The 17201-nt window shown below is 54.1% G+C and overlaps 1 protein-coding gene and 1 long non-coding RNA gene across 2 annotated transcripts; one reads left to right on the top strand and one right to left on the bottom strand.

Annotated features, from left to right (window-relative positions):
* Positions 1-1700: 1700 nt before the first annotated feature.
* Positions 1701-3841, bottom strand: LOC139591780 (uncharacterized). The gene is made up of 2 exons (XR_011679746.1): positions 3713-3841; positions 1701-2791 (listed from the first exon to the last, which is right to left on the bottom strand). It is a non-coding gene; the product is annotated as an uncharacterized lncRNA (long non-coding RNA).
* Positions 3842-4132: 291 nt separating this feature from the next.
* On the top strand, positions 4133-16076 carry GDF7 (growth differentiation factor 7). The gene is made up of 2 exons (XM_071440049.1): positions 4133-4504; positions 6981-16076. Exons 1-2 carry the CDS (start codon positions 4177-4179, stop codon positions 7901-7903), a joined length of 1251 nt encoding a protein of 416 aa, XP_071296150.1. The 5' UTR covers positions 4133-4176; the 3' UTR covers positions 7904-16076.
* Positions 16077-17201: the final 1125 nt, after the last annotated feature.

Here is a 17201-nt window from a genome sequence, read left to right as displayed (position 1 = left end):
CTGAGACATGAGGCACATGGTTATTCCTTGAGGATTTCCCTTCTGCCTCAGTTTCCTACTTTGGGAAGTGGTCTTCCATGCCTGGTGGGGTTCTAGTTGAATCACTCCTGTGCTGAAGAGCATCAGTAGGGCAGCCCTTCTGCCAGGCTGGGACCGTGCCCACAGCTGTTCAAGAGGAGGTAGCCGTGGCAGGGTGATTCACCATGACCAGGACTCAACCCCTGAGCACGGAGATGATTCAGTGCTCCACACACAAAAGTCCCCAGCTGCCATGGACAATGCAGAAGGACAAGTAGTCCCCCCTCAGGAAGGGGGACTGCAACAGAGGGGACAAGCCCAAATTATTCCTTCGTGACCCTGAAGCAATCACCATGCAAAAAACGTTCCCAGTAATAAAACTGGCTTAGTGAGAAGACTGTCCCCTTCCTTCCAGAAACCTGACCAGAAGGGTCTATTGGTCAAGGAAGAGAGAGACGGTAGTGGGACATGGTGCAAGCTGTCTCAGGAGTCAGGATCCCTCCTGGGCATACAGCCATTGGCTTCATGTTACTTGGGACTGGTTCTTGGGGAAAAAATAGGGGCAAATGTGGCCCTTTATCTTCATCTTAGGTTTTGGCACACTTCCGATTTAATACTCTGTGAACAGGGTGTCAGGACAGTCTCAAAACTGTGTTTTCAGCCCATGATAGAGATACCTAGAGGATTCTTAAGTGTAAGAGCAAAGAGAGATGGAGCAAGTGAGCAGGGCTGGAGCCAGGGTCAGCCCATTGGTTGAGGGGCCCCACAGGCAGGAGCACATTGCTGTGCCCACAGCAGTGGGGAGTGCCCTCAGGAAGAACCAGTCTATTTACTGGTGAAGCTGAACGGACAGAAAATCTCCCTCAGTTATGTGGGTGTTTTTTTCTGTATAAACTTGCTAATTGAGTTGTAAAATAAAACTGCAGCCTTTCCTCTCCAATTTCTGCTGCTGCAGCAGCGTGCTAATTTGGGTTTGGAAGGGGGCTGGTAGAAAGTGGCTTTTTGCCAGGGTGAAATTATGCACAAAAGTTTTGCAAGGAGAGAAGGGAGCCCATCCCCAGCACAGGGAAGGACTGGGGGCAGGAGCTGCTGTGCTGCTGTGCAGGGCTCGGGAGGCTTGGGAAGGTCCTGCAGCTGGTCTGGGCTGGGCTGATGGAAATTCAAGAAAGCCCAAAAGGGTTTAAATGAGGCTGCAATGGAGAACAGATGGGAAAGTCAGTGCCTGTGCGTCTCGATAGATGCTGTGTGGTTGGGAGGATGAGCTGTGGGGTTTCACATCTACCCTCTGGCTCAGCTGGGCAGGATTTGCTGCTTGGGTTGGGGTACCTGTGTGTGTGTGTGTGTGTGTGTGTTCATGTGCCTTCTGGTGCTCCCAGACGTGTGTCCATGTCACTGGGGTTGGGTGGGGGTCTGTGTGCCTGTGTCTGGGTCTCCATATAGACAATGAGCACAGGGATCTGCCTCTTGTCATCCAGCAGCACAAGGCTCTGTCATGGGGACAGCTGCACACAGGGACAAGGATGGTGTGGTGCAAATTGATGCACAGGAACCCACTGCTCAGCTCTGCCAGCTCGCAGCAGGGAGGGATTTGGCCCTGGTGCCCACACTGGGGGCTGAGAAGAGAACTGGTCTGTGGGCAAAAAAAAGTTGTGGGGGAAGAACAATCAGGAGGCACAGCTGTCTGTTGCATCAATGTAACTTTAATTTTTGAAACATACAGATCAAAAATGCAGTGAAAGTGACAGTTCCAGTCCCAGGGAATTTGGTGAAGCTTGGCATTCCACAGGTGTGTTACATGTGCCCCAGACTGCAGGAGGATGTACAGACTTGGGGGCTTGAGGCTGAAGGGTTGTGGGACTGGGGCCCACACTCACCATTTTTGTACCTTTCACTGTTTCCCATAAAACTGACTGTGTGACATGGTTCCAGGCAGGATGCTCCAGAAACCATTGCAAGAAGCCCGGAGGTTTATGGATAGACTTGTCTGCCCATGGAACAGTCCTTCCCACCCCACTATCCTTCCATCCTTTTGCTGACCCTTTTGATCTCTTCCTTGGGCAGCACTGAGTGCTGACATGTGCTGCAGTGGGAGCATCAGGAGCACAGTTTGGAGCCTGGGGCTGCTCTTTGAGGTGGGATAAAGTGGGACAGGACCAGAAAGTGCTTTTCAGCCTTCTCATCTTTGGGAAGAATTGCTCTGAGCCTTGCTGCCATGTTCTGGTTCTGGAAGGGCTCCTGAGTGGAGCCTCAGCACCCTGGCCAGGGGGGAGTGAGGCCTCAGGGCTGGGAGGTCTTGTCAGATGGTTTTTAAAAATGACCTTTACTATCTGAACAGCATCAGGCTGGATTTAATAAGGGACTGACAGAAGAATAAGAGTTAAGGAAGCCTTCCTCTGCGAGCCCTTGCCCTGCCTCCTGTCCCAGCTGGGTTAGGCTCCCGGGGGTCAGTAGCTGCTGGGGGGGGCTGGTGTGGGCAAGGCCCCGTGTGAACACACTGGGTGTGCAAATGCCATGCAAGCCATGCCAACCCCATGGGCAGGCTGTGCAAGCCCTGTGCAAAGGCTGTGCAAACTCCACAAGTGCTGTGCAAGGTGTGCAAATGGCTTCAGGCCTGGCCATCTAGCGTGCATGGGACAGGAATTTGTTGGGATGGGGTTTTCTTGGGATGGTGTCCTGGGAGTGCCGTCCGTGTCTCTGCACAGTGTGTGTGTACATACCGAGCAAAGCCGCTGGTTGGCATTAGAAACCTGCTCACAATGCTGTGACAGGACACCTGTAAAATTATAGCAGAAAGAAATCCAAGAGGCTGCAGTGACAAATGCTTGTGAGAAGCGATTGTTTCGGGGGGGAGAAGAAAAAAAAAAGCCGTGTTTGTTTTGGCGAAACACCTACATTCTTTCAAATAAATCATCGCAGCGCTTGTTTTTGTATTTGCGGAGAAATCGCAACAGACATAACCAGGGACTTAAGAGACTTGAAATAACATCCTAGTAAATACCCCACTTTGTTATTTTAATCGAGACCCAAGGAAACATCTGAATTTTACCAAGGAAACCCTCCGCGCGAGGGAAAACATCAGCCCGCAGCCCGGCTGGGTCTTTGTTTTGCTCCGGTGTCGGACTCCCGAGGCGGAATTACCGGGGCCGATGGAGGCTCGGGGCAGCCCGGGGCATCTCGGAGCGGTGCGGGGGGAGCCTGGGCCCCGGGGCCGCCCCACAGCGGGTCGCTCCGGCTCCCCCCGCCGCTCCCGGCCCGGCCCCACCGCCGGCATCACCCCCGCGGTCCAGTGTCGGGGAAAAGGGGTCTGCCCGAAACATGGGGTGGCGGTTCCTCCGTTCGAAACAGAGCCGGGACAGGCCCATCTCCAGTGTAGGACCGGGACCCCCGCCCCGGTACGAGGTGCTGAGTGACCCGCTCCAATACCGGGAGAAGTTTCCCGGTCCAGTCTTCGGTGGTCTCCCGGTCAGTCCCCGCTCCGAAATATGACCCCGGCTAACAGAGGTGGTAGTGCCCCCCAACCTCCCGCCATCCGAACTGGGGTCGCCTTCCACAGTCAAACACAGCCCCATTCCACCCCACAGCCAGGCTGGGGTGACGCCTTGGCACGGGGCTGTGGGACGCGGCTCCCCCCGCCAAACGAGGGGTGCGGGTGCCCCCATCGGGTGCTGGCCCGGAGCCTTGAGGGATCTCTCACCTGCCGGGGGACACGGGGCGGGATCCGATGGAGGGTCCGGGGCTTCCTCTAACCTGGCGGAGGAGGCGGGGCGAGGTCCAGAGGGGATCCGGGGGTATCTCACCTGCTGGGACAGGCGGGGCGAGGTCTAAGGGAGGATCCGGGGGTCTCTCACCTGCCGGGGCGGGCGGGGCGGAGCCCGAGGGGTGTCCGGGGGGGTCTCTCACCTGCCGGGGCGGGCGGGGCGGAGCCCGAGGGGTTCCGGGGGGGTCTCTCACCTGCCGGGGCGGGAGGGGCGGCTGCGAGCGCGGGCGGCGCTCGGGCGGGGAGGGGCGAGCGGCCGGCAGGGGGCGCCCCCGGGCGGCGGGCGGCCGCGGCCGCGGCGGTGGCGGCGGCGGCGGCGGCGGCGGCGGCGAAGACGATGTTCAAAAGCGGGCGGGGAGCGGCGGCGGCAGCAGCTCCGCGCCGAGCCCCGGGCCGCCGCCATGCGCCTCCGCGCCGCCGCCGCCGCCCTCTGCCTCTGCCTGCTGGGCGCCTGCCGCCTTCGCCGCGGGCTGGAGGCCGCCGCCGTGCGCGGCCCGTCAGCGGCCGCTCCCCAGCGACCCTCGGCAGCCGCGCCTTCCTCCGCCTCCTCCTCCTCCGCCGCCGCCGCCTCCCCCTTCTCCTCCCCGCCGCGGAGGGACGGGGCTCTCCGCAACGGCACGGTGGTGCCGCATCATTACATGGTGGCCCTGTACCAGCGCCTGGCCGCCCGCCGCGCCCCCGGCCGCCGCGCCGACACCGTGACGGGCTTCGCGGAGCGAGCGCGCAGCGGTGAGTGCGGGGCAGCCGCGGCCGGGCCGGCGAGCGCGGAACGGCCGCCCCGCCGGGGCTCCGCCGTCGGGCGGGAGAGAAGTCGATGCCTGGGCTTCGGAATGGGTTTGGGGATGAGGATGCGGCTTGGGGATGGAGACGGTGCACGGGTGTGGGGATCGGCTCCTGTGTGCATGTGGGGATGGATACACGGGGTTGTGCATCACTCTGAGCGTGAGTTTGGGGACGTGGTGGCACACGGAGAGGATGCTCGCATGTTGGTCCGAGCACAGGGCTGTGCCCGGGATAGGATTGTGCGCTGGTTTCCGCACGGGGTGGTTGCAGGGGATGGAGCTTCACGGGATAGGGGCTGCGCATCCCGGTTGTTTAACGGGAACGAAGCCGTGCGCGAATCTGAGCGTGGCAGTGGGGGCGAGGACAGGGCTGGGAGTGGGGTTGTGCATGAGCATACGGTTAGGAGGGTTGACGATGGGGGCAGCCAAAGGTTTGTGCCTGGCACCGGTGAAGGGGCTTGCCGGCGGAGATGAGCGTGGCGCAGAGCGGGGCTCTGGGGTGGCGATGGGGTTGCACACGCAGTCGGTGTCGAGGATGGCGCTTGGTGCCTGGGGATGCGGTTCGGGACGGGGTGCGAGGTGCAGCCGGCCAGGACGGCGTGAGCGGCGGTGCGGGGCTCCCGGGACCTGCCGCCACCTGATGCGGGGCCGGGGCGTGCGGCGCCCTTTGAGAGCAGCTTCTCCGCGCCGCATCCCCCGTCCTGCCAGAGCCTTTGCAGCCCGAAAAACTCCGCGGGGCACCGCGACGGGCCGGGCTGGGCCAAGGAGGGAGCGCAGCCGCGGTGTCCCGGGCGGCCGCGGCGCTCCGGAGCGACTGGGTTAGCGATTTCTGCAGGTAGCGACTCCCGCTAACGCCACCGGCTGAGCTCGGCATCGCGGTCCCCTTCCCCCTCTTCGCCCTCTTTTGCCCTCTTCATACCCGAGAATATAATAATAATAATAATAATAATAATAATAATAATAATAATAATAATAATAATATACGCACCTAATGATAAACTTTTAACAAATAAATGTATATATGTACTTCGCGCCCTGCCGGCCAAGTTCGCACGGCTGGGGGGGAAAATAATAATACATTCCTGATCGAATAAAATGAAAAGGCAAACTGAAAAGCAGCGCCAGCCGCACCCTGTCCCTGTCGCTGGTGGGAGAGCCCCCCCAGTCCCATTCCCACACCCAGAAGGGGCCGTATCCTGCCGGCAGCCTTTGCGGGAGGAGGTTTACTGGAAACTGATGGGGAAACGTCGGGGGAGCGAGGCGGGACCGGGAGGAGGATGCTCCGGTGGGAGGGTGGGCAGTGCTCGGCTTGTGAGTGCTGGGCGAAAGCTGAGCACAGGTCCTGGGAAGTTTCAGCGCAAAACGAAACCAGATGAACTCTTCAAAGAGATCTCCTTATCTGCTCTTATCTGCTTCTCATAGGAATTTTAGATCTGCTTTTCAAATAGTAATTTTAATAACCATAATGAATAATAATAGTACTGTTAATGATAATAATAATAGCAGCAGCAGCAGCAGCAGCGAATGACAGGGAGAAGCAGTTTCCCCCCGCGGGCAGCGCAGGCTGCGCCGAGCGGCGCTGCCGGCGGGGCTGGGCGGGTGCGGGGCGGGGGGGTCGGGCAGGCTCTGCCGGCAGCGGGTCGGGGCGCTCCGGGCACAGCAGAGATGTTTGCAGCATGCCCAGGTCAGGTTTCTCGTTAACGAGGGAGAAAACAAAAAAAAACAACCCTCCCAGAACTCAATTCACCTCTTCTTCCCAGCTCCACCTCCTTTGGTGCTTCTTTTTTAATTCACATTGAGTATATTTATTCAGTTCCAGAAACTGCACAAGTCTGTGTCAGGTCTTTGGATGCACTAAAAATAGTGCCAAACTGAGTCTGGGCTCGCTTTCAGCCGCTCTGGTTGCCTCTATCAGACCTGTGTGCCTGTGACTGTCTGCGAGGGGAAAGTGGAATTTTTAACAGCATGTGTATGTGAGTGACACTTGGGGCAGAAGAAATAGGTGACAAACTGCCGATTGGGGCTGGTAATGTGCTGCACAGGTTCAGGTGTGGCTTCCGTGCCAAAACAGAATAGTGTTGCATCTGGGGTCACTGGAATACCTGGGAGGAAGCAGAGAAGCCTCCTCAGGATGTGGAGAAGAGTGCTGATGAGAAGCCACTTGTTTGAATTGATTTCTCCCTCCCTCTGTACCTTCTCCTTCTCATTTGTTTTCGGTGCCCCCAGGCAGAGTGACGCTCCTGGATGCAGGGCACACAGCCTGTGTCCCGCTGGGATGCTCAGGAAGCCGTGCTGCACAGCGAGATCTCCCCCATTACCTCTGCGTCACTTGCACCTCCCTAATGGGCGCTTGGCTTTGGCTTGCTGATATTTAAATCTTTTTTTCCCTTTTTTTTTTTTTCTCTCTGTGTTATCTCTTCCAGATGCCTCCCCGTCGGCCTCGGAGCAGCGGTACCTCTTTGACATCTCCAGCCTGCCTGAGGCAGAGGAGGTGACGGGCGCGGAGCTGCGGATCCTGCGCTCCGTGCCCGAGAACCGGAGCCTGGCGCTGTCCCCCGAGGGCTCCTTCCACCACCTCCTGCTCGCCACCTGCCCCGCCCGGGACGGCGAGGAGCCCCGGCTGCTGGACTCCCGCGCCGCGGACATTCTGGACGCGGGCTCCTCCAGATGGGAGGTGTTTGATGTCCGGGAGGCCTTGCGGGATCAGAGGGAGAGCTCTCCCCCGGGGGAGCTGCTGTGCTTCCAGCTGCGGGTGGTGTCGGATGGCTCGGGGCAGCCGCTGCCCCCCCGGCAGCTGGGCTTCGGCAAGCCCCGGCCGCAGCCCCACGAGCGAGCCCTGCTCGTGGCCTTCTCCCGCACCCAGAGGAAGGAGAACCTCTTCAAGGAGATCCGGGATAAGATCAAGGCCCTGGGCAGCCCCCCCTTCCTGGAGCCCCCCGATCCCGGGCAGGAGGCGTTCCTCAGGCGCAGGAAGAGGAGGACCACCATTGCGGCCCGCTCTGGGGGCAGAGGCCACGGCAAGAAGGCGAAGACGCGCTGCAGCAGGAAGCCCCTGCACGTGAACTTCAAGGAGCTGGGCTGGGATGACTGGATAATCGCCCCCCTGGATTACGAGGCCTATCACTGCGAGGGGGTCTGCGACTTCCCGCTGCGCTCCCACCTGGAGCCCACCAACCACGCCATCATCCAGACCCTGATGAACTCCATGGACCCCGAGTCCACCCCCCCGAGCTGCTGCGTGCCCTCCAAGCTCAGCCCCATCAGCATCCTCTACATTGACTCTGGGAACAACGTGGTTTACAAACAGTATGAGGACATGGTCGTGGAGACGTGTGGCTGCAGGTAGCAATTTCTGCAGCTCTCCCTGTCCCTCCTGGTCTTGCTTAGCAGCCCTGCCCATTTTATATATATATATAAATATAAATATATATATATAAAATATATATATTGATATATACACACATACACATTTTGGTGTGTGCCTTCCCAAAATGCCAAGCTCAGAGCAGGTGCCCCCTGTCTTCCCTGGGCCACCCTGGCCATGACCCCAAGAGGGATGGGGGGTGCCCCTCTGAGACTGAGGCTGCCACCATCTCTGTGCCTTGGGAATGTCTCCCCAGCCTCTGAGCTCTGCCTGATACACTTGGCTTGCCTAAGTGGAGCTGACAACTTCTTCCCCAAAGGTTTTGGAAAATGTCTAGCCAAAATTGTCTTGGTCAGAATGATGACCTGGGGTGGGGGGAGGTGGAGTGGTGTCTGCAGCAGAGGGATCAGGTCAGCATCACCCTCTGGCTGTGGCAGTGGGATGGAGGTGAGATAGGAATGCTCTTTTCTTGAGTCAAATGAGTTTTTCTGGCAGTCTTCAAATTGCTGCCCTGAGTTTCCTGGTGGAAAAATAAGGGATCCCTGGGGGAAGGCAGGGGGTGGAGAACCTGTGGCTGGTGTGGGTTGTAATCACTTGGTCCAGACCTGTTTGCAGTGTGGAGAGGTTTGTGAGTCTGCTGGCAGAGACAGGAAAGAGGGAGAACCAGAGGCTAAAAGAGTCAGGTGTGATGCAGAGCTTGTGCTCTTGGAAAGATGGGAGTGGCCCTGGGAGGCATTCGCTGGAGGTGCCTCCACTCCACATGGTCGGAAGCGCTGGCTTTGTTGTCTGTGTCTTGCAGGAGGTACTGGTGGGTGAGTCCCCTCCCTTTCCTGCACAAAACTGTGTTTCCAAGGCATACTGGGAACCCAGCATCAGGCCTGCAAGTCACACTGCCATCCTGAGCATGTCTGGAGAGAAACAAAGGTCCTAAGTTCCCTAGGGAAGAGCCATTTCACTCGAGTTCTTCTCTTTCCAAATAATCTCTATAAAAGCACTAAGCTCCACCCTGTCTTCCTTTGGCATCGATTTCCCAGGGAGCTGTGTCCCTCCCTGGAGTGCTGGCTGCTCCCTGCTCCATTAAGGGAGCTGGATCCTCCAGGAACAGACCTTTCCCATGCAGAGGGCTGAGCGCTCCCCTCAGGGACTGCTATGTGAAGTGGGCTCCTTTGACATGTGCTGAAAGGGTTTTAGTAACTCAGGAGCTGAGTTAATAAATTACCTTTAAACCAGAGAAGCTCTTCACCCATGCCAGGGTGTGCTTTGGATGCTGGGAGGCTTTGCTGCTTCACCTCTGTGGGATTTGGTACCAAACTTTGGCTTTGCTGGGTGGCTTGGCTTAGACCAGAGATGTATTTGCACAGAGTTTGTGTTTGATGGTTTGTTTTTTTTCTTGTGGCCAGGGTGTTGGTGTGTAAGCATCAGTGCTTATTAGTGATGGTAGTTTGCTTTTGGAGGAGGTAAATCCCTGCTGGAAACATGGGGTTTTTCCTACATAGATCCAGTTGTCCTCCATGGCAGGGGTGTTCTGCTGGGAGGGCTGAACCTGGCCAGGGCAGGGAGGGGGTCACCTCAAAGAACTCTACTGAGATCCAATTGATTTTAAAGATCAGAAAAGCCTTGGTGAGGTTCAACAGCCCCTTCCCCTCAAGTGCATCAGTAGGAAGTGAATGTGTCCATGGAAAACAGTGACAGATCCACTGGGATAACCCCCCAGCCTCCCTCCATCCCTGCCCACGGAGCCTGCTCTGCACCCTCAGGCTGGGGCTGGTGGCAGCTCAGGGGAGAAAGTGTGGGGCCCGCAAGTCTCATGTACCCCCTTGACACCTGCAGAGCTCTTCTGGCTTTACATCCATGCATCCAAGAGGAAAACTCATATCCCTACCTCAGCATGCATGTAAATATATGCTAATGATGTACCCGCCTCCAGGGGTCCAGGGGGATGCTGAGAGATGGAGGTGGGGGGAAGAGGAAGGGTCAAGTCCATGCCATGGGTTTTCTCCCTGTCAGCATTTGGGAGGCTGAGGTCCCTGAGTGGGTGAGGAGGGGTCAGCACCAGGGTTTGTGGATTTCCTCTGCCCTTTGCCTTCAGCACAGCTGGCTGGGGAAGGAGGTTGGCACAGCAGTGCTCGAGCTGCCAGATTCCACATCAGTTATAAAGTTACCAAGCTTTGGAAGTACCTAATTTTTCAATTGCCTTTGGTCGGTTGATAGTTTTTCTCACTGCTGAGACAATTTTTTAAAATGTTTTTGTTTCCTTTACCCCCTCCCCTTCCTCCAAATATTTGTGGTGAGGGTTCATGGGCAGTTCACATCCAAGGAAGATATATATAGCTCCTGGCAGCCCCTGCTGGCTGGTGGCTCTTGTGAGCCTCCACCAAAAAGGTGTCCTGAGACCTGCTCCTGTGGTCCTGTGTCCCAGGGGTGCTAATGCCAGTGGCTCCCAGTTCTTGTGGGTATTTTTCATCCAGAGTTGCAGGGAACAGACAGATGTCACCCACCTCGGGTCTGGAGGTGGCTGATGGAGAGTAGGGTGACAGGTTGGGTCTTGCAACTCTTCACCCCAACCCCAATTCTGGGGCAGTGCCCACTGCTGGGGCTTTTGTCCAGAGCCCAGTGATGGCTTTGCTGGTGCTGGGGACAGAAGCAGTGGCTCAGTTGCTGCAGTTCCATGGCCTGGATCACAAGGATAAACAAGAGGGGAAGATATGGGGGGAGCACAGAGGCTGCTGCTGCTGGCAGTGAGGCTGTCCATGGTTTCACCCGTTTGGGAACCCAACCTGGCTGTCCTGGCTGTGGGCACCCCTGAACAGGAGTGTTTGGTGGGGGAGCAAACCTCATCCCCCCAAGAGAAGCCCAGAGGTGCTGGGGCCTGTGCCAAGTGTGCCAAGTGTCTCCTGTTCTATTCCTGGGCAAACAACCTCTGGAGGACAAAGGCAGGGCAAAGGATGGAGTTGGATCCTCTTTCTGCTTCTCTCAGGAGTCAGGGGAGGCAGCTCCCTGCCTGGGGCAGCTCCAGGGGGATGGGTATGAGCAAGGCAGGGCTGGAGGAGAGTGGAGCTGGGGGCTTGGGTGGGGAACTGTGCTGATCCCCCCCAGTGAGCTGTGGGGCTTGGCTCTCACATTGGTCCTTGATCCCAGAGTATTTCCAGAGCAAAAGCCACCAGTGTCCCCTTCATGAATCCCTGCATGATGACTGCAAGGGCTGCCTCTCCATCCCCAGGCAGATTTGGAGGTTGCACCAAACAGTGGGATTAGTCTTGGGCAGCAACCATCAGAGCTGCTGCAAATGTGTAGAGGTTTAGGTTAAATATTTGGGGAAAAAAGTCACCAGAGGAAAGAGTTGTAAAGCTCTGCACAGGGAAGTGTAGTCACCATCCCTGGAAGTGTTCAAAGACTGTGTGGACATGGCACTTGAGGAGACAGTTTAATGGTGAATTTGATGGTGATGTGGGGTTGATGGTAGGGATATGATCTTTTCCACCCTTAATGATTGCATGATTCTGAATGGGAGTGGTGGGTGTAAAAGCCTTTCCCAGGTTCTCTCAGCTGAGTTGTTGCAGCCCTGCACTGTTGGGGCAACACAGGGATGTGTCTGTAGAGGCCATGGAGCAGTGAATCCTGCCTTTGGAGAGGTTGGTGGGGCCCTGGCTGCAGGATAATGGTGGCCCAGCCCAGCCCCCATCCCTGGAGCTGCTTCTCCAAAGAACATCACGCTCTAATGCTAAAGGAAAGGCCCTGAAAAATATATTTCTGATCAGTTGCCTCCTGCCTGAGCTGATTTTTGGGCACATGTAAACTTTATGAGACTAGAGGTTGAACATGGACAAATATTAATTCAGCAGTCTCAGAGTGATTTTAATGGATAATTATAGGTTCTCAATCTGCAGTATTTATACAACCTTTCCAGTTAAAAAAAACCCAAACAGTTTCCATGCAGTGCATATTCTCCTGGAGGATTTGTTTGACCTTGAGCACCATTTTTATCTGCAGGATATAATTACAGTGAAACTAGAAATATTAAGCATTTGAAAAGGACTATGTATCCATGCTTAACTGGCTCCCTCCTCTCTGACTTGGGAATGTAATTGCACAGGAGTAGGGAAACTTGCAGAGTGATCTCATTTGACTTAGAAGCACTGGGGCTGGGATCTGGGGGAACTTGCCCAGTTGGGACAGGGACTGACTGGTGTGTGTGCCTTATCCAGAGGTTCTTTGAGTTTGTGCTCAAACCACTGCCTTCAGGAAAAGTTGGGAGGAAAATTACTTTATGCCCTGTTTAACCCTGGTCACCAGGGGTGCTTCTGGCCTAGAAATACTTCCCAAGAATCATAGATTTTTTTTTTAAAGGAAAATTTTTTTTAAATTATCTTAAAATAGGGGGCTTTTCTAACCATGTGTCGCCCCTTTTTTTTTTTTTTTACATCATACTTAAATCCAATGATAGGAGGGAAATCAGTATCCTCTGGCAGAGAGAAGGATTCATATGGAAAGGGGCTTGATGTGGCTTCATCCTGGCACAGCTGCATTGATCCCAGTGCCCTCACATCTGATCAGCACTGGCACATGGAGCCACATCCTCTTTGCTTGTTGGCTGATGGTTGGCATACCCATGAGGAAAAGGCTGCAAAGGCAAAATCCAGTTCTGGTTAAAAGCAAACCCAAGCCTTGAACCTTCTGCTCAAGTTTGAGTGCCAGTGACTCCTGAGTGTGTTTGCACCCAGGGGGTTTTAACCCAGCCCTTGGCTGCACAGCTCTCACTGGGCAGTGATATTTATCCATCACACTCCCCTTGCAAAACAAACAGCTCCTTTTGCAGTTTAAGCCCTTATCCCACAGGCACTAAAGTGGTATTTGGGGAGAGTCACCTGTGCTCTCCCCCACGGAGCAGCAGACACACACACACCCCCTGGTGCTGGCAGGGAGGGGACAGGACAGGCTGGGGCATCCCTTGGGAGCTCCTGGGAATGCTGGTGCCAAGGGCTGCATCTGGGCAAAAGGAGCAGAGCACCTTGGATGCTGAGGGGCTGCCATGGCTTTGCTCTCCAGCCTTAACAGGAGTTTTTTGTCATGATTGTATCAATAGCAGTGTTTGTAGTTCCATCAAAACCCACAGGACCCACGTTAAGGGGGCAGATACATCACAAATACCAGCCCAGCTCATACTTGTGTTGTACTAAAACTGCTGGGAAATGCCATGGTTTCCTGCTGAGCATGAAATCCATGCTGAGTTCTGAAATCCAAGTGCCTTCTCTTTTGTCTGTGCCTGGGCAGCAGGGCCATGTGCCAGGGAGGAAAAGCCAGAAACCCTCAGCGAGAGCCTGGGTATTGCGCAGAGGCTGCCACCTGAAATGGGGCTGGGTGCCCCACGTCTGTGTGTGACAGATGATCAGAGCAAAGGGCTGTCCCATGGACCTGGTTGGGCAGTTCCATCAAATCACTTCCTGTGCCCCCTCTCCTGGGTGCAGTTGGAGTTTTGGGTTGAGTTTTTCTCTCTTCACATCGTGCTCTGAGGGGTAGGTGAGGGGATGGGAAAACCTGTGTGGGAAAAAGCAAGGTCTTTGAGAGCAGTGTGACTCTGCTCATGATCAGCAGGTGATGTGTGTCCCACTGGCCTCAGAGCAGCTCCCTTGGCATCAGGGGTCCCTTTATGTGGGGTCAGAATGGAGATGCAGGGTGGCAGGAGCAGAGTGTAGCAGTGTCCCCACTGTGGGAGTGTGTCCTCCATGGAAGCACAATGAGGAAAGGAGCTGGGGAGTACCTGTTCTGTGGGTGGGGTGCTGCTGATGGTCAGGAGCCTGTGAATTTGTGTGGGAGGGGGAGAGCTTTTTGTCTTTCCTATCTTTGAATTAATGGCTGGTAAAAGAGAGAGATGTTCCACCAGGCTGGTGTGTGTGACACCTTCAGTTTTGTCATAAGCTGGTTTATGTCTTCCAAGGTAAAACCAGCTGCATTCAGTCCTTCTAAGCTCTTTGTTCCCAGCACATGTTGTGAGGTACATAGAACTGCAAAGATATCTCTGAAAATCACTTTATGTCCTACCAGCCAGTGATCTGGGCCTTCAGAAAATTACAGAAAATTTGGAATTCATGCTGGTGTAGCCCACTGACCAAGGAGCCTTCCCTGCATCTTAGAGGATGTTTTGCATCTTTGCACCTCAAGACACAAAAATCCCTGTGTCTGCTTTTCACTTTTACTGACTGCAGTCCTCAAACAGCCCCTGAATTTTCCATGTTGGAGAGGAGCCTGATACAGGTGGTGGTGGGAAGGAGAATGGGCTGGCTGATGGATGCAGCATGTTGGACTCTTGCTCAATGGATGGACTAGGGTGGGAAGCTTGGGCAGCAGAGCATTTGCATGGAACTGGTATTGAAAAATCTTAAACTAAAGCCTGATCCATTCCCATCCATTCCATGGATAAAACCAGAACTCCACACATTTTCAATGTTTTTTCAGCAGCTTTTGCTCTCCACTTTTCTGTCATCACCACTTAATAGTTCAGTCATACATTTTGTGAGCTCATTTTTCTGCTTTGATACTTGTGCTCATGCTTTGGGTTTTCAGGATGGGGAGTGTGGAGAATTGCTGTGGTGTTTGGTGGGGCAGGAGGGGTGAGGAAGGGAAGGCTGAGGCTCAGCAGCAGGAGGAGGTGGTGCAGTCTGTCCCTGTGGTGCAGTCTGTCCCTGTGGTGCAGTCTGTGCCTTTGGGCAGGGGACAGAGAGGTGACAGGTCTGGCAGGGTTGAAGCTGGTGGGAGAAGGGGACCTGCAAACAATGGGTCACACACTCAAGTGCCTTTCTGATGGAAGTTGGGAGTGTTTGGGTCTCTCCTCCCTTTCTCTTTGTCACAATGTCAGCCTGTGCTGGTGCCACCCTGGTCTCCATCATCAGAGGAATGAGACCCAGAGGCTGGGCCAAGCCTCTCTGGGAGCTGTGGCATTGGTCCCAGTTTTTGGGGAGATGGTAGCGTTCCCTGTGGTGTTTCATTCATTTCCTCCATCCTGCCTTGGTGAAGAGATGGGAGGAGAACAGTAGGGAATAAACAGGAGGTAAAGTTCAGGGTTGTTTTGCTCCCAGCTGGTCATCCCAGGGAGCTGTGTGCCAGGAGCTGCTGAGCACCAAGGAGTTCCCAGGAGCTCAGCCAGCAGCAGCAGTGTGGAACAGCATCCACAGGCCAGGAAAAGGGATGGTCACACGGGGACAGGCCATTGGTCATTGAAGGTGCCAGAGTTAAGTTGCTGTGTAGGAAGTGATCAGCTGGGATGGGGCATTTTGTAGGAGCAGCTCATCCTGTCCTTGCCCAGGGAGGGGGTGATCATGCTGCCTACAGCCATCCCACCTGCTGTGAGTGATAAACCTTTTAAAGAAATGTCTGAGGTGCTGAAGGTCCAGAGCTCCCACATTTCAGCTTCAGCTGAAGTCACATTTGTGCAGTGCCTGTGCCAATGGAGCTCCCACAGCTTGAGGAGCAGTCAGGGGCTGTGCCCACCTGGCGTCACCAGCTCTGTCCAGCTCTGCAGCTCCACTACAAAAGCTGGTGGAGATGCTGCTGAAAGGAAATGGACACTTGTCTGTGCAGCACAGACCTGCTCTGCTCCTCGTGCTCCCTGTCTCAGACGAAGCAGGGAGCAATGCTGATCCAGTTTGCCCAGTCCCTTTGTATCCCATCACTGTTCTCTGTTTTTGGAGTCAAGTCAACATTTTCTGGAGTTCCTCTGACAAAACGAGCCTCTCTGCTGGTCAGTCGTGGTTTTATTTATATGTTTTTTTTTCTTTGATTAGAAAGGAAAATATCAAAAAATTAAAAAGTTTTTAATAGCTGTATTTCTAGTAGTTATGATTCTTGAAGCAATACTCGTATCCCTGTGTGTGCCTCTGAACTATCCATGTATTTGTGCAGCTTTTTCAGGTCTGGGTGTGTGAAATATCTCTGAAGAAGATAGCTCTGTACGTGATGGTGTAAATGCATTGTTTGTATGTATCTAAAGTTTAAATAGATTGTACATATGGGATTGTAAATGAACTGTAAACAGCAATCTATATTTTCTTGAATATATTATATAGCAGTATATATTTGTTAAATAAATATTCTTGTATACTCTTCAATAACCTTTTTAATATTTTGTACAGATAAGTTTATTAAATATTTTATTGATAAATAGACCTCTGCAAGATTTTCTTTTGATGACTTGTGCTTGTGTCCTAAAACCAGATGTCAAGAGCAGCCTTTGTAAACCACCTTTATTCCCTGGGTTACCTAAGGTGTTAAACCAAAAATGAAATACCCATTCATTTTAAACTGCCTTCCAGGGAAGCCACAGGTATTTTCCAATAAATAAAGTCACAGAACAGTGAGTGTTTGTGATGGATTTATCATCAAATGTACATCCTTTTTCTTCCCCGTGTTTCTGAATAGTGTTCACCTGCCATGATGAGAAGCTATCCAGCTCCAGAACAGCCAGCCAGGATTCCCTCCATTGACTCCATCAACCTGGACAAGAGAAGGCTCCATGGAGACCTCGTTGTGGACTTCAGTGCTACAAGGGGGGCTTGTAAAAAAGTGGGAGAGCAACTTTTTACACAGGCAGATAGTGATAGGACAAGGGGGAATGGTTTTAAACTAAAAAGGAGAGATCTAGACTGGATATTAGCTGGAAATTCTTTCCTGTCAGGGTGGTGAGGCACTGGAACAGGTTGCCCAGAGAAGCTGTGGATGTCCCATCCCTGGAAGTGTTCAAGGACAGGCTGGACTGAGAGTGAGGTGCTTTAGCAGGTGCTCCTGCAATGGCCATCAACCAGGTGCCTTGGAGACAGAGTGAAGGCAATAGGGATTATTATCTCTCCTACATCCCTAAGCACACAGTACTGTGAACATGCAGGTGTGGAGTACAGCACATTTGGAGGCATGGAAGGCATCAGGTATGTGTTTAAGACATAACAAAGCAAACTCAGCTTTCAAGACCCAGAAGAAATGTGGAGAACTGAACTGGAGCGAGGCATGGTCATTTCTATTCCCAGGGCACACTGAGTGACTGACCAAGCAGGACCCACCTTTTGGTCAGTGTTCTGCATCCCCACATGCCCATTTTTTGGTGACACTGGCCAAAGAGGAGATCTTTTGGTAGAGGTTCCCTGAGCAGGGAGGCAGGATGACATTTTGCCCCTGGCCCCTGCTGTGAGCAGTTTTACAGGAACGTGCTATCCTAACAAGCTGTTTTCAACAGAGCAGTGAAGGGTGAGAGCAAATGGTTGTTCACAGGCATTGCCCCACATCTTCACTGAAA

This window comes from Agelaius tricolor, unplaced genomic scaffold, assembly GCF_023055355.1.
Source record: "Agelaius tricolor isolate 1412-34295 unplaced genomic scaffold, bAgeTri1.0.p SCAF_1, whole genome shotgun sequence".
Lineage (NCBI taxonomy): Eukaryota > Metazoa > Chordata > Aves > Passeriformes > Icteridae > Agelaius > Agelaius tricolor.
Note: the sequence above shows the minus strand (reverse complement) of the source record. Positions and strands in the feature narration are given on the sequence as shown.